This window comes from Bos indicus, chromosome 4 (assembly GCF_029378745.1).
Source record: "Bos indicus isolate NIAB-ARS_2022 breed Sahiwal x Tharparkar chromosome 4, NIAB-ARS_B.indTharparkar_mat_pri_1.0, whole genome shotgun sequence".
NCBI lineage: Eukaryota > Metazoa > Chordata > Mammalia > Artiodactyla > Bovidae > Bos > Bos indicus.
Window position 1 is genome coordinate 49,307,623 of NC_091763.1, and position 12,624 is coordinate 49,320,246.

At 37.1% G+C, this 12,624-nt stretch overlaps 1 protein-coding gene across 1 annotated transcript in view; it reads right to left on the minus strand.

Annotated features, from left to right (window-relative positions):
• Nucleotides 1–5,465: 5,465 nt before the first annotated feature.
• Nucleotides 5,466–12,624, minus strand: part of LAMB1 (laminin subunit beta 1) — a 76,936-nt gene continuing 69,777 nt past the window's right edge. The window contains exons 30-34 of the mRNA XM_070787755.1: nt 10,677–10,884; nt 10,236–10,377; nt 7,666–7,842; nt 5,937–6,096; nt 5,466–5,772 (exon numbers count right to left, since the gene is read on the minus strand). Of these exons, the coding sequence (XP_070643856.1) occupies nt 5,636–5,772; nt 5,937–6,096; nt 7,666–7,842; nt 10,236–10,377; nt 10,677–10,884 (824 nt within the window). The 3' untranslated portion in view covers nt 5,466–5,635. The remainder of the gene's footprint in view (nt 5,773–5,936; nt 6,097–7,665; nt 7,843–10,235; nt 10,378–10,676; nt 10,885–12,624) is intronic.

Sequence of the window (12,624 nt, forward strand, 5' to 3'; positions counted from 1 at the left end):
ATCGTCTTTCTTTTCCTAAGTGGATTTCCAGTTTATCCTGTCTGGGTAAAATTGACTTTTTCTTTAAAGAATAATATTTATTGATAAATATTTAAAATGACTGTTTCTTAAATAAGTGTTAAATACTAAAGAGACTTTTGCATAAGTCATTCACATTTATTTGTCAAATTGCAGTGCACTTGATGGCAATTTAAAGGAACATATATTAAGGAAAGTTTGGAGAATATAGTTTATAAGCAGAAGGCTATGCAGAATAAGATATCAGTTGATCGGAGATTAAAGGAAAATGTTTAGTAACCTTCAGGTTTTAATTTATTTACATATAAGTCCATTTTCCTTTTTTTTCCACATGTCCAGTGGTCTTGAATTGTATTACAGTCCTTATAAATCAATACATTCTAAAGACTGGATTCTGTTACCTCTGGAAAATATTGAATTTTTTAGTGAGCAGTTAACTTGATTTGAATGCCAAACTCTTGTTGTCTTTGTGTGGGATGGAGGGGAACGCAGCTGAAATCTCTACTCAATTGTTTTAGCTTCACTTGGGCTGAAGTTTGTACCATGCACGTGTAGTGCACAGGTAAGTCAGAGACTGGACAAGGAATGTGCAGAATTTATTAGACCTGTCTTTTCTGGGGTTCTTCCCCTCATTTCATTTGCTGTTGTTTTCCCCAGACTCTGTCCTCTGATTCCTTAACCAGTAAAACTTGGCTTCTGCTCAAGTTGCCACTTCCTGGGATTTGCCCTCAAGTGAAAAGCTATTAAAAATGAGAATTCCACCCAGTGCTGTTGTTTGAGTGGTACTCTCCCTCCCTACCCCCACCTACTTCTGATTGTTGTCCAGTAACTTTACTTTTTTTAAAATTCAGAGTTTTCAGTTAATCTATAGGAGTGTTGGTCTGAATGTGCTATTCCCTGTTATTGGTAATAAACTGAATCTTTTTAAAATCTGAAATCCCAATATCCTGTGAAGTGCTAATTTATTTAAACTTAAAATGTGTCCTCTACTCTAGGTAGAAAGATCTGATTAAAGAATAGTGAAATATAATTTAATATGGACTACTAGCAGTAGAGACACAAAATAATAGTTAAATGCAACTTTAAAGGTTCTCATTCAGTATGAGAGTGAAAATATATCTGGGAATGAAGTCCTGTATAAAACAAATTTTAAGTGTTCACTTGTTATGTACTAAGTTCTAAGTATTCTCTTGACTTGTGACGATGGGGCTGTTAGTTGCCCAGTTCATTGAGCTGATTAAAATTAGTAATTTCAATGAAAAAGAGTAATTTCAAAGTGAGATTTTTAGTTGTTTGGCTGAAAAGGAATGAGGAGTAGTGAAGGTTTCTACTTCTACTTAATTGTAAGTAAAATACTTATAATCAAGGGGGAAAAAGATTTAGATGCTCTAGTAGATGAGGAGGCACAACCACCTTGTTAGTTATTAGGATTTCTACCTAAATAAGAGTGACAAATAAATGCTTGGAACCAGAAGAAAGTTGCCTTATTGTCGAATTTACAGCTGTTTACATAACCGTAAATTTGGTTTGGGCCCAGCTTCAAATGCAGCTGTGTTAGATGTGTGGGTGGTTGTTAAGTGGAATACAGAATAGCCTTGCTCTAAGGAGAAGGTGTGAAAAAGTCACTTAGGGCCTGGCCTGTTTCCAGCTAACTCAGCTATGAAGTTGACAAAGCCTTGACAGTTATGGTCCATGTATCTTCTTTGTCCTGTGGAATAAGTGATTGTTACCAGATTGTGAAATTAAATAAAATACAATGTAAGATCTGAGAAATGACAGCATCCTTCTGTACTTTTGTAGACCTGCCCCCTTGGCATAAGCAGTGTCCCTAAACGTTGGCTCAGTTTAAACATTCCCCTCAGCAACCCTAGCCCTGTTGTAGGTGACAGCCCTCTGGTTTTTAAAAATTTTATTGGAGTCTAGTTGATTTACAATTTGTATTAATTTCTTCTGTACAGCAAAGTGACTCAGTTATACCTATATGTATTTTCCATTATGACTTGTCAGAGGATCGTGAGTATAGTTCCCTCTGCTATACAGTCGGACTTTGTTTATCCATGCCATATATAATATGCCTTTGCTAATCTCAAATTCCCATTCCTTTCCTCCCTACGCCCCCTCTGCTGTGGCAACCATAAGTCTCTTTATCTCTGAGTCTGTTTCATATATATGCTGATTTGTATCCTATTTTAGATTCCACATGTAAGTGGTGGTGGTGTTGAGCTGCTAAGACATGTCTGACTTTTTGCTATACCGTACATTGAAGCACCCCAGGCTCCTCTGTCTTCCAGTCTCTTGGAGTTTGCTCAGATTCGTGTCCAGTGGGTCCGTGATGCTATCTAACCATCTCATCCTATGTAAATGGTAGTCATATGGTATTTGTTTCTCTTTCTAACCTATTTCACTTAGTATGATAATCTCTAGATCCATCTGTATTACTGCAAATGGCATTATTTCATTTTAGCCATTTTATTTGTGTGTATGGTGTGAGGCTGTGTTCTAACTTCATTGATTTATATGTGGCTGTCCCAACACCACTTGCTGAAGAGACTGTCTTTTTCTCATTGTATATCCTTGCCTCCTTTGTTGAAAGTTGATGGTAGGTGTGTGGGTGTATTTCTGGACTCTGTTCTGTTCCATTGATCCATGTCTTTTTGTACCAATGCCATTATCTTTTTGACTGCTGTCGTAGTGTCTTTGTAGCATTGTTTGAAGTCTGGGAGTGTTACAGCTCCAGATTTTTTTTTTTTTTTTTTCCTCAGGATTGCTGTAGCAATTCTGGGTCTTTTATGGTTCCATACAAATTTTAGGGTTTGTTCTAGTTCTGTGAAAAATGTCATGGGTACTTGATAGTTCAGTTCAGTCGCTCAGTTGTGTCCAACTCTTTGTGATCCCATGGACTGCAGCATGCCAGGCCTTCCTGTCCATCACCAACTCCCAGATTTTACTCAAACTCATGTCCATTGAGTCGGTGATGCCATCCAGCCATCTCATCCTGTTGTCCCCTTCTCCTCCCGCCTTCGATCTTTGCCAGCATCAGGGTCTTTTCAAATAAGTCACTTCTTCGCATCAGGTGGCCAAAGTATTGGAGTTTCAGCATCAGTCCTTCCGATGAATATTCAGGACTGATCTCTTTTAGGATGGACTGGCTCTCCTTGCAGTCCAAGGGACTCTAAAGAGTCTTATCCAACACCACAGTTCAAAAGCATCAATTCTTTGGCTTATATATTCCAACTCTCACATCCATTCATGACTACTGGAAAAACCATAGCTTTGACTTTGGCAAAGTAATGTCTCTGCTTTTTAATATTCTGTCTAGGTTGGTCATAACTTTTCTTCCAAGGAGCAAGCACCTTTTAATTTCATGGTTGCATTTACCATCTGCAGTGATTTGGAGCCCCCCAAAAATAAAGTCTGTCACTGTTTCCACTGTTTCCCCATCTATTTGCCATGTGATGGGACCGGCCAGATGCCATGATCTTAGTTTTCTGCATGTTGAGTTTTAACTAAGTCAACTTTTTCACTCTTCTCTTTCACTTTCATCAAGAGGCTCTTTAGTTCCTCTTCACTTTCTGCCATAAGGGTGGTATCATCTGCATATCTGAAGTTATTGATATTTCTCCTGGCAACCTTGATTCCAGCTTGTGCTTCGTCCAGCCCAGCGTTTCACATGATGTACTCTGCATATAAGTTAAATAAGTATGGTGAGAATATGCAACCTTGATGTACTCCTTTCCCTATTTGGAACCAGTCTATTGTTCCATGTTCAGGTCTAACTGTTGCTTCTTGACCTGCATACAGATTTCTCAGGAGGCAGGTCAGGTGGTCTGGAATTCCCATCTCTTTCAGAATTTTCCACAGTTTATTGTGATCCACACAGTCAAAGGCATAGTCAGTGAAGCAGAAGTAGATGTTTTTCTGGAACTCTCTTGTGATCCAGTGGATATTGGCAATTTGATCTCTGGTTCCTCTGCCTTTTCTAAATCAGCTTGAACATCTGGGAGTTCATGGTTCACATACTGTTGAAGCCTGGCTTGGAGAATTTTGAGCATTACTTTACTAGCGTGTGAAATGCATGCAATTGTGCACTAGTTTGAGCATTCATTGACATTGCCTTTCTTTGGGATTGGAATGAAAACTGACTTTTTCCAGTCTTGTGGCCACTGCTGAGTTTTCCAGATTTGCTGGCATATTGGGTGCAGCATTTTCACAGCATCATCTTTTAAGATTTGAAACAGCTTAACTGGAATTCCATCACCTCCACTAGCTTTGTTCGTAGTGATGCTTCTTAAGGCCTACTTGACTTCGCATTCCAGGATGTCTGACTGTAGATGAGTGATTACACCATCGTGGTTTTATGGGTCATGAAGATTTTTTTTTTATAGTTCTTCTGTGTATTGTTGCCACCCCTTAATATCTTCTGCTTCGGCTAGGTCCATACCATTTCTGTCCTTTATTGTATGCATCTTTGCATGAAATGTTCCCTTGGTATCTCTAATTTTCTTGAAGAGATCTCTAGTCTTTCCCATTCTATTGTTTTCCTCTATTTCTTCGTGTTGATCACTGAGGAAGGCTTTCTTATCTCTCCTTGCTATTCTTTGGGAATTTTGATAGAGATCACATTAAATCTGTAATTGCTTTGGATAGTATTGCCGTTTTAACATTAAATGTCCCAATCCAAGAGCTTGGGATATTTTTCCATTTCGAGTCACTAATTTCCTTTATTAATATTTCATAGTTCTCAGCATATAAATCTGTGTTATTAGTAGTGATTTCTTTGTATTATCTCCTTCCTTCTGTTGACTGTTTTGTTTGTTCTTTTTCTAATTCTTTTAGGTTGTGGGTTAAGTGTTTTTGAGATTTTTCTTGTTTCTTAAAGAAGGCCTGTATCACTAAGAACTTCTGTAACTGCTTTTATTGCATCCCATAGATTTGTATGTTTATTTTTTTTTAATTGTCATTTGTCTCGGTATTTTTAAATTTCCTTTTGGATTTCCTCTTTAAACCTATTGGTTTTTATTAGGATGTTGTTTAGTTTGCATGCAGTTGTTTTTTTCTTGATGCTTTTTCTGTGCTTGATTTCTAGTTTCATGCCTTTCTAGTTTCAACCCTTCCCTGAAAGTTGCTGCTTTTTTGTTCTCTTTTCTAGAGTAAGGAGTACTTAGAGTAGATTTGGATCAACTGAGCAGCCACTGAGATGGTGAGGGTAGCTTAGGGTACTTCCTTCCTTTCTAATTTTGATCTGGGAATCCAACTGGAAGGTGATTTTTGGGGGTGGATTTGTGGAGGATATTGACCCAAGCAGATGAGTGATACTGGCCTGTAGACATAACAGAAATTAGCATCTCCATGGAGACAATCAGTGAGCTTATAAATGCATACTGCGAAAATAGCCTTCTTTGTTAAAGGAATTCATAAATACTAAATCAGGAAAAATATACTCAATATATATTTATATAAAAGCTTTGTACTTTATTTAACTCCATACAAAATGTGGTGATTAAAAACATTAAATAGGTTGAGTTTTATTTTGAAGATCATTAAGTCAGTTTTTAAAAGGTAATGATTTTACTTTGGTCACCTCAGCCATCTTTTACTTACAGCTCCCCCTCCTTTGTTACAAGCAGGTGCTATAAACAGCAACTTTCTGGCTTATATCCTTTAGGAGTGAACGAACTTCTCCTTCCAGTCTTACTAATTCTTGAGCTTTATCTTCTAAATATTTTTGATTGTCCTCATATTTTCTTTCTAAATCTGTGGGAAATAAAAATAAAAGGTCTGAGCAGTTATACTATGATGATCTCAAAATCAAAGACTGATCCTCTTTTATTATAAGGCTCTAAGTGCTTGAGACAGAGTGAATGGTACTTTACCTTTTAAATAAACTCTAATAATAAGTTTAAAAAAAAAAAATCTACCTTTCAGGAGTTGCAGTTTGCTGTTTGCTTGAGCCAAAAGTGTTTTTGCTTCATTTTGTAGCATTTCTGCTTTCCTTCTGGCATCTGCTGACTCTTCAGTTTTCTTGGCAATTAAATTTTCTACTTTCTTGTACTTTTCATCAAGTTCATTGTCCAGAGTCTGCAGTTCCACATTTTGGTAAAAAAAGGTAATAATGTTAGTGTCAGTAATATAATTGTGGCAATATTAGATCACATAGATGCTAACTTGCACAGCCAGCATTCTGAATTAAAGGCCATCACCACAGGTACTCAGGTTTCAAGCTACGCAAGAGTAAGTAACTGAAAACATTAACTTGAAATGGTATAATTAGATATAATATTGACATAATTTTTATTTTCTATATTTTTCAGTTATTACTGGAATAGAGTTGCTTTACAGGGTTGTGTTAGTTTCTACTGTATATACAACAAAGTGAATCAGCTGTATGTATGTGTATATCCCCTGTTTTTTGGATTTCTTTTCCATTTAGGTCATCGCAGAGCACTGAGTAGAGAGTTCTCTTTGCTATACAGCAGGTTCTCATTACTTAGCTATTTTATAGACAGTATCAATAGTACATATATGTCATGTCAATCCCAATCTCCCAATTCACCTCACCCCCAACTCCCCATTCCCCTTTGGTATCCATACGTTTGTTCTCTACATCTGTATCTCTCTGCTTTGTAAATAAGATTGTCTATATCAGTTTTTTTCAGATTCCACATCTATGTGTTAATGTACAATGTTTTTTTTCTCTCTTTCTGACTTACTTCACTCTGTATTAGTCTCTGGGTCCGTCCATGTCTCCACAAATGACTGAGTTTTGTTCCTGACATGATTTTTTAAAATGAAAATATGTCAAAGACATGGTGGAGTTCCTGTAGGTCCCTGGGGGACAGGCTTTTTCTTTGCAGGTGTTGTAAGAAAATTCATGGAAGGAGAGTTAGAGAAATAGATTCTCTCAAACATAGGTGTGCTGAGATCCAAATATTTAGACATCAGAAAAAAGTGGGAGGACCGTTGACTAAGGTATAGGGAAGTTATCTGTAATAATGCCTAAAAACTACAGTAGCTTCAAGGAAACGTCTTGATTTCATTCAGTTTATAGCTTCCTACTATTCATTTAAGAGTTTCAACACTCCCTTGAAAAGTTTAAAAAGGTTTCTTTAGTGATAAATATTTACTGACACAAATTTAAAAATTAAATGTGTTTCAGTGACTACTTGGCTTCTAGTGAAAAATGGGGGCTTGAGACTTTCCTCTGCAAAATATAGTACCTTCCAGTTAGAGGGAAGAGGTGGTTAATTCCAAATGAGCACAGAAGAGGTAAGATATGGTTCTATACTAGCTGTTGTCTGTTAGGGATTCTTTAAGCATTTTCTACCCCGCTTTAAAAGATTTCTCAAATGAACAGGTAATTTACTGTTTGCCATAAAGCTCTTCCTACTTGAAATATAAGTTCAATATGTTTGTTAAATTAATTTCATTTTTCTAAACCGTAATCCAAGTTTGGATTTGAGGGCCTACATCTCATGTATGGATATTTTCATATCCACTCCCATTCTTTTCCATCTTTGTCTTTAAAGACTGCTGTTTCAAAACAGGTCACCCAAGATGTTTCTGATGAATAACCATTCCAAGAAAGGCCTGGAGGAGAGCACTTGCTCCCTTGTTCACACAGCTGTGCAGTAACAAAGCTCTTCTTACCTTCTTAACATCTTCTGCACTTTGCTTCACAGTGTATACTACTTTTTCAATATATTCTGCCTCCCCAGAATTCTGGGCAGCTTTCCGCTTAAGTTCTTCCACATTCCTTTCTAGCTCGCTGATGCGCTGGGAGGCATTGAACAAAGTTTCCTCAGAAGCTGCTGTTTCAGACTCTATCTGAAAGTATATAATAGATTATATTCAGCAATTAATTCAAGAAGTGGTAGCAAGTGGTATGAATTCAAGTGTAGAGAAAAATTTAAAAGGCTACTGTGCCACTGCTCTAGAACAACAGAAGTAATTACTAAAAATTTCAAGAAAGCTGATACAAAGTGCCCAACTTCAAAATAGTCTCTGATACATCTCATATATTTTATTCTTTCAGTACTTCTGACAGTCTAGGCTGAAATTTACGTAAATTTTTTCTTACTGAACCACTACCAGGCAGTGTGATGTGCCAAGAAAGCATTTTAAGGACACCTGCAAACTCTGGCTACACAGTGTTCACAAGGAAGTTGATGTGAGCAAAAGGGATAGCCACATAACTTTCTCAATTAATGTGGGTGGGGAAATTATAACTTCCAGTCAATTTTAGTTTTTTTTCTATCAATTGTAAATGTTAAGCTCTAGTAGTGGAGATTAAAGCACTTTGGGAGCTACCTGCAAAGTTAATTTGAGTGTTTTCAGCTAATTAATGAAGACCTGGAAACCTGGAATGTTAAAACTATGAAAAGTTACTATAGGATTGTGACGTGGCATAGATCTGGGAAAGTTACAACTGGAAGCTGTAAGTACTCAAGAATTATTTAGGGTAAAAGTATCTCATCTGGGCAACTGGGGAGGGTCCATGTTTGATCTCTTTTCAAAGTATAATCAATAAATGCTGATTTTTTTTTTTTTAAAGCTAGCCAAAGTAAGCTTGACCCATGACAGAAGAACCAGTTTCACTGAGCACCTATTTTTCCTTAAAAATGATCTTCAAGGATGGTTCTGTTCTGTAGAATAACTCTGAAGAATAATGTCATAACTAATGGATCAGTATACACATATGCTCAAAGTTATAACTGTTTGAAACCAAATGATTCTTGATTTGAGCGTTCACCCATTAGTTAGAAAACAATTCTTAGGGAGTATTCTTAGAAGATAACACTTAGAGTAAGTAAGTGAATAGTTTGTGTCAAGCTTTCATTAATATGGTTTAGAGCTTCTCTTTCTTACTGTTTACCTGAAACACTTCCTACCTTCCAAGGTTTCATCTTTAAATAAATTGCATCATCAAGCCAAATATTTCATCTACAATTTGATTAATAGTTTCCATTTTGCTTTTCAAAATAGTCATTTTTTAAAAGTCACTTAAAGTTCATTTACATGTTAACAGCACACTGACAAGATTGAAAAACCTAGAGATAAAGCAAAGGGTTGGAACATAGACTGGGGGTGAAAATACAATTTTTCTAAACTTGATTAAGTAGCCCAAACAAAGGGTTATATATATATATATATATATATATATATATATATTCAAAACTTAAAGTGGCTGAGGAGCTGTCTGGCTTCATTTTACTGAGGGTAATGGAATAGAGGAAGATGGGCTTACATTAACTAATGGTAGGGAAAGCAGATTGAAAAACCATCTCCCAGGTTTTAAATATGATGGGTTGTTGTCTTGAGAAGGGGGATTGACAGCCAGTAAGAGAAGCATCTAATTTCAGAGTTTTAAGATTTTAGACTAGAGCACTAAATCCATGTGAATAATTCTTTTTTTAGTGAATGCCTTTAATATTTGGTAGGCTCTAAGGGTATTTTGCATGTAAATTTCCCATGTATTCTGCATAAAACAGATTGTCTAGCTGTAAGAGCTCTATTGCTGTTTAGTTGCTAAGTCATGTCTGACTCATTTGCAACCCCATGGACTGTAGCCCGCCAGGCTCTTCTGTCCATGCGATTTTCTAGGCAAGAATACTGGAGGGGGTTCTCCAGAGGATATTCCTGACCCAGGAATCAAACCCATGTTTCCTGCATTGGTAGGTGGATTCTTTACCACTGAGCCATCTGGGAAGTAAGAGCTCTATCAGATTCATCTAAAATTAGGTATCAGAAGCAGACAATTTAATTCATTGCTTTCCAGTGGTTTTCAAAACTAGTAAAGTTTTTGTGAATGATCACCTCATAAATCTAGTCTTAACTATGTAGTTGCTTTTGGGCTGCAAAAGCTTGCTCTGCCCATCCTGTCTCTCCATCTGGAGATGTTCTAAAACTAAAAATGAATTAATAGTATGTTTCATACTAAACAGAATCTTATTCCTTGAAGGAACTGGAAACTTATCTTTCATAAGGCTTTTTGTGGGGATGCAAATGAAAGGGGGTTTAATGTTTGTTTTCATGCTCCTTTTTTTCCCAGAAAACAAGACTTTTAGCATCTGTGCTAAGGGAGTACAGATTTATTAAAAGACTCCTTTGATGTTCAGCTGTAAGAATCTTTATAGGTAATGGTCAGATGTGCTTCTTTCCTGACAAATGTATGTGTGAGTGTGTTTCTCCCATACGCAACAATGACTGCAGTCTCTTACCGAAGTGAGCAGGTTTTGGGTTCCCTGGATGTCTTCATCTGCTTGTTTAATTGCCTTCTCTGCTGCAATCTGGGCCTTTTCTGCTTCTTCCAGAGCTTCCCTTACCATATCTGCAGTGACTTTAACATCTGTTGCACTTTTGCTGAGTAAAAAGAACAGGGTGATACGTGTGAACAAGAAAAAAGTACTTGGTCTTCTTTTAAAGACCAGCTTTCCTGAAGTGATGCAGAGAGACTCCCACAGGTCACTCGGTGAGAAATGTCACTGATCAAAGAAAAGACTACTCCATGCTAGATACACAAATCCCAGGGACAGTGGAGCCTGGTGGGCTGCCGTCTATGGGGTCGCAGAGTCGGACACGACTGAAGTGACTTAGGAGGAAGAGGAAGAGATACACAAAATGAGCTCCGCTAAATGGCATATAAAACTGTGTTCAGATACCTGGCTTTTTGAGCTTCTTCTAACAATATCTCAGCTCTGGCAATGTCAGCCGCACTTTGCTGTAGAATAACCTCTACTTGAGAAAGGCTTTCAACTCGTTCACGAATATCTTCTGTCAAGTTCTGTAACTGCTGTGGAGTGCTAGGCATTTCCATTTTCAAGACTTCATTAGCAACTGCTTCAATGCTGTCTAGATCAGCACTATCTTCTGTTAAAAGTAAAAAGTAAAGATGGCTCACTCTTTCAACCATATTGGTCATCTACTACTGTGTGTTCAGCCTGGTGGGCTTATACCAAGCAAAGGTACTTCCTATGTAAGCGTTTTTAATTTGAGTTGGGGAGATGAGACCTACACACAGGAAAAGTGATGCAGACAATGCATACTACTGGAGATGGTGACGAGCTGGGGTTGTCAGGGAAGACTGGAGGGTGTTGAAGGATGAGAGGGTTTGAGAGAAGAAAGAACATCTCTGGCTGGAGAGACAGGATGGGCAGAGCATGTTATGTGGAAGTTGAGTGAAGTGTTGTTCAGTTCAGATTGTAGAACACTCTACAGGCAAAGGTAAAAAGCTGGAACTTGATCCTAAAAGGCAATGAAAACTTTGAGTTAAAAGACTACTGCTGTAAATGCAGATGTAAGTGTTGAAATCCCTAATAAAGTATCTGGATTCAGGAAATTAGACAATCCAGTCAGAGAAGCAAGAGAGTCAATATAGTTGCCTGAAAAGATAAATACCAGAGTTTAAATTCTAAGTATGTCATTGATTTTTAAGCCTTTTTTTTTTTTTAACTGAAAGAATATTAAAATTATAAAGCCCAGGGAAATACACAACTGAATGATGACCATCACAGAATAGTCCATAAGATATTCTTAGCAAATACTGTTGGCTCCTTATTACTAAGTTATTCTCCCTTTTTCCTTACTAACAGAATACTGATTTTGTTCAGGTACCAACCTGTAAGTTAAGGTAAGCTTATCAGTTCAGAGTTAAATACTGATTAGCCTGCCAATTACAGTAATCCCATTACTGTATGGAATTACTGTATCAGTGACATCTATACATGGTACTCATTTCTGGCCAATGAGATTTATGGAAATGACTTTTCAAAGACTTCTGGGAAAGATTTCCTCTATTTAAAAATGATACAATAAAGAAATAGCTGGTCTTTTTTTCCATTAGCTATTATTGTGTCTTTGTGGAACTTTGGCAGCCACCTTGTAATGAGGAGGAGCGAGCCTGAGAAGAGTTGATATGCTTAATTAAAATGACAGAGCAGAAAGATGAGAAATGCATGGATTCCAGAATCATGTAGCTACTACTGAACTGATTATGTATTATAAAAGACATCTCTGTTTTGATTACATCTATTTCAGTTGAGAGTTTAACTTGCAACCACAACCATCCTCACTGATGGAACTCAAACTGTGACCAGCAACATTTATGAGCTGGACCACAAATCCTGGAGATTTTCTATTTCTGTACAGAATGCTTAAGACATAGAGCTATCTAATCATAAATAAAATATCCTGAAAACAATAGGATTACAAAGCTTTGGGGACAATGCCAAAAAAACAAAAAATCCTTATAATTAAGGTTCTAATGACATTACATGTATTCTCTAACACAAGTTCCAAATTCAATTCTCATAGTACATGTCTGACTTCTTACTATTTGGGTATCACATCAAGTATGTCTTATATCTGCATAAATTAGAGATTACTTATATACAGCTAAGAACTCTGTATGCAGGTCAGGAAGCAACGGTTAGAACTGGACATGGAACAACAGACTGGTTCCAAATAGGAAAAGAAGTCCGTCAAGGCTGTATATTGTCACCCTGCTTATTTAACTTATATGCAGAGTACATCATGAGAAACGCTGGGCTGGAAGAAGCACAAGCTGGAATCAAGATTGCTGGGAGAAATATCAATAACCTCGGATATGCA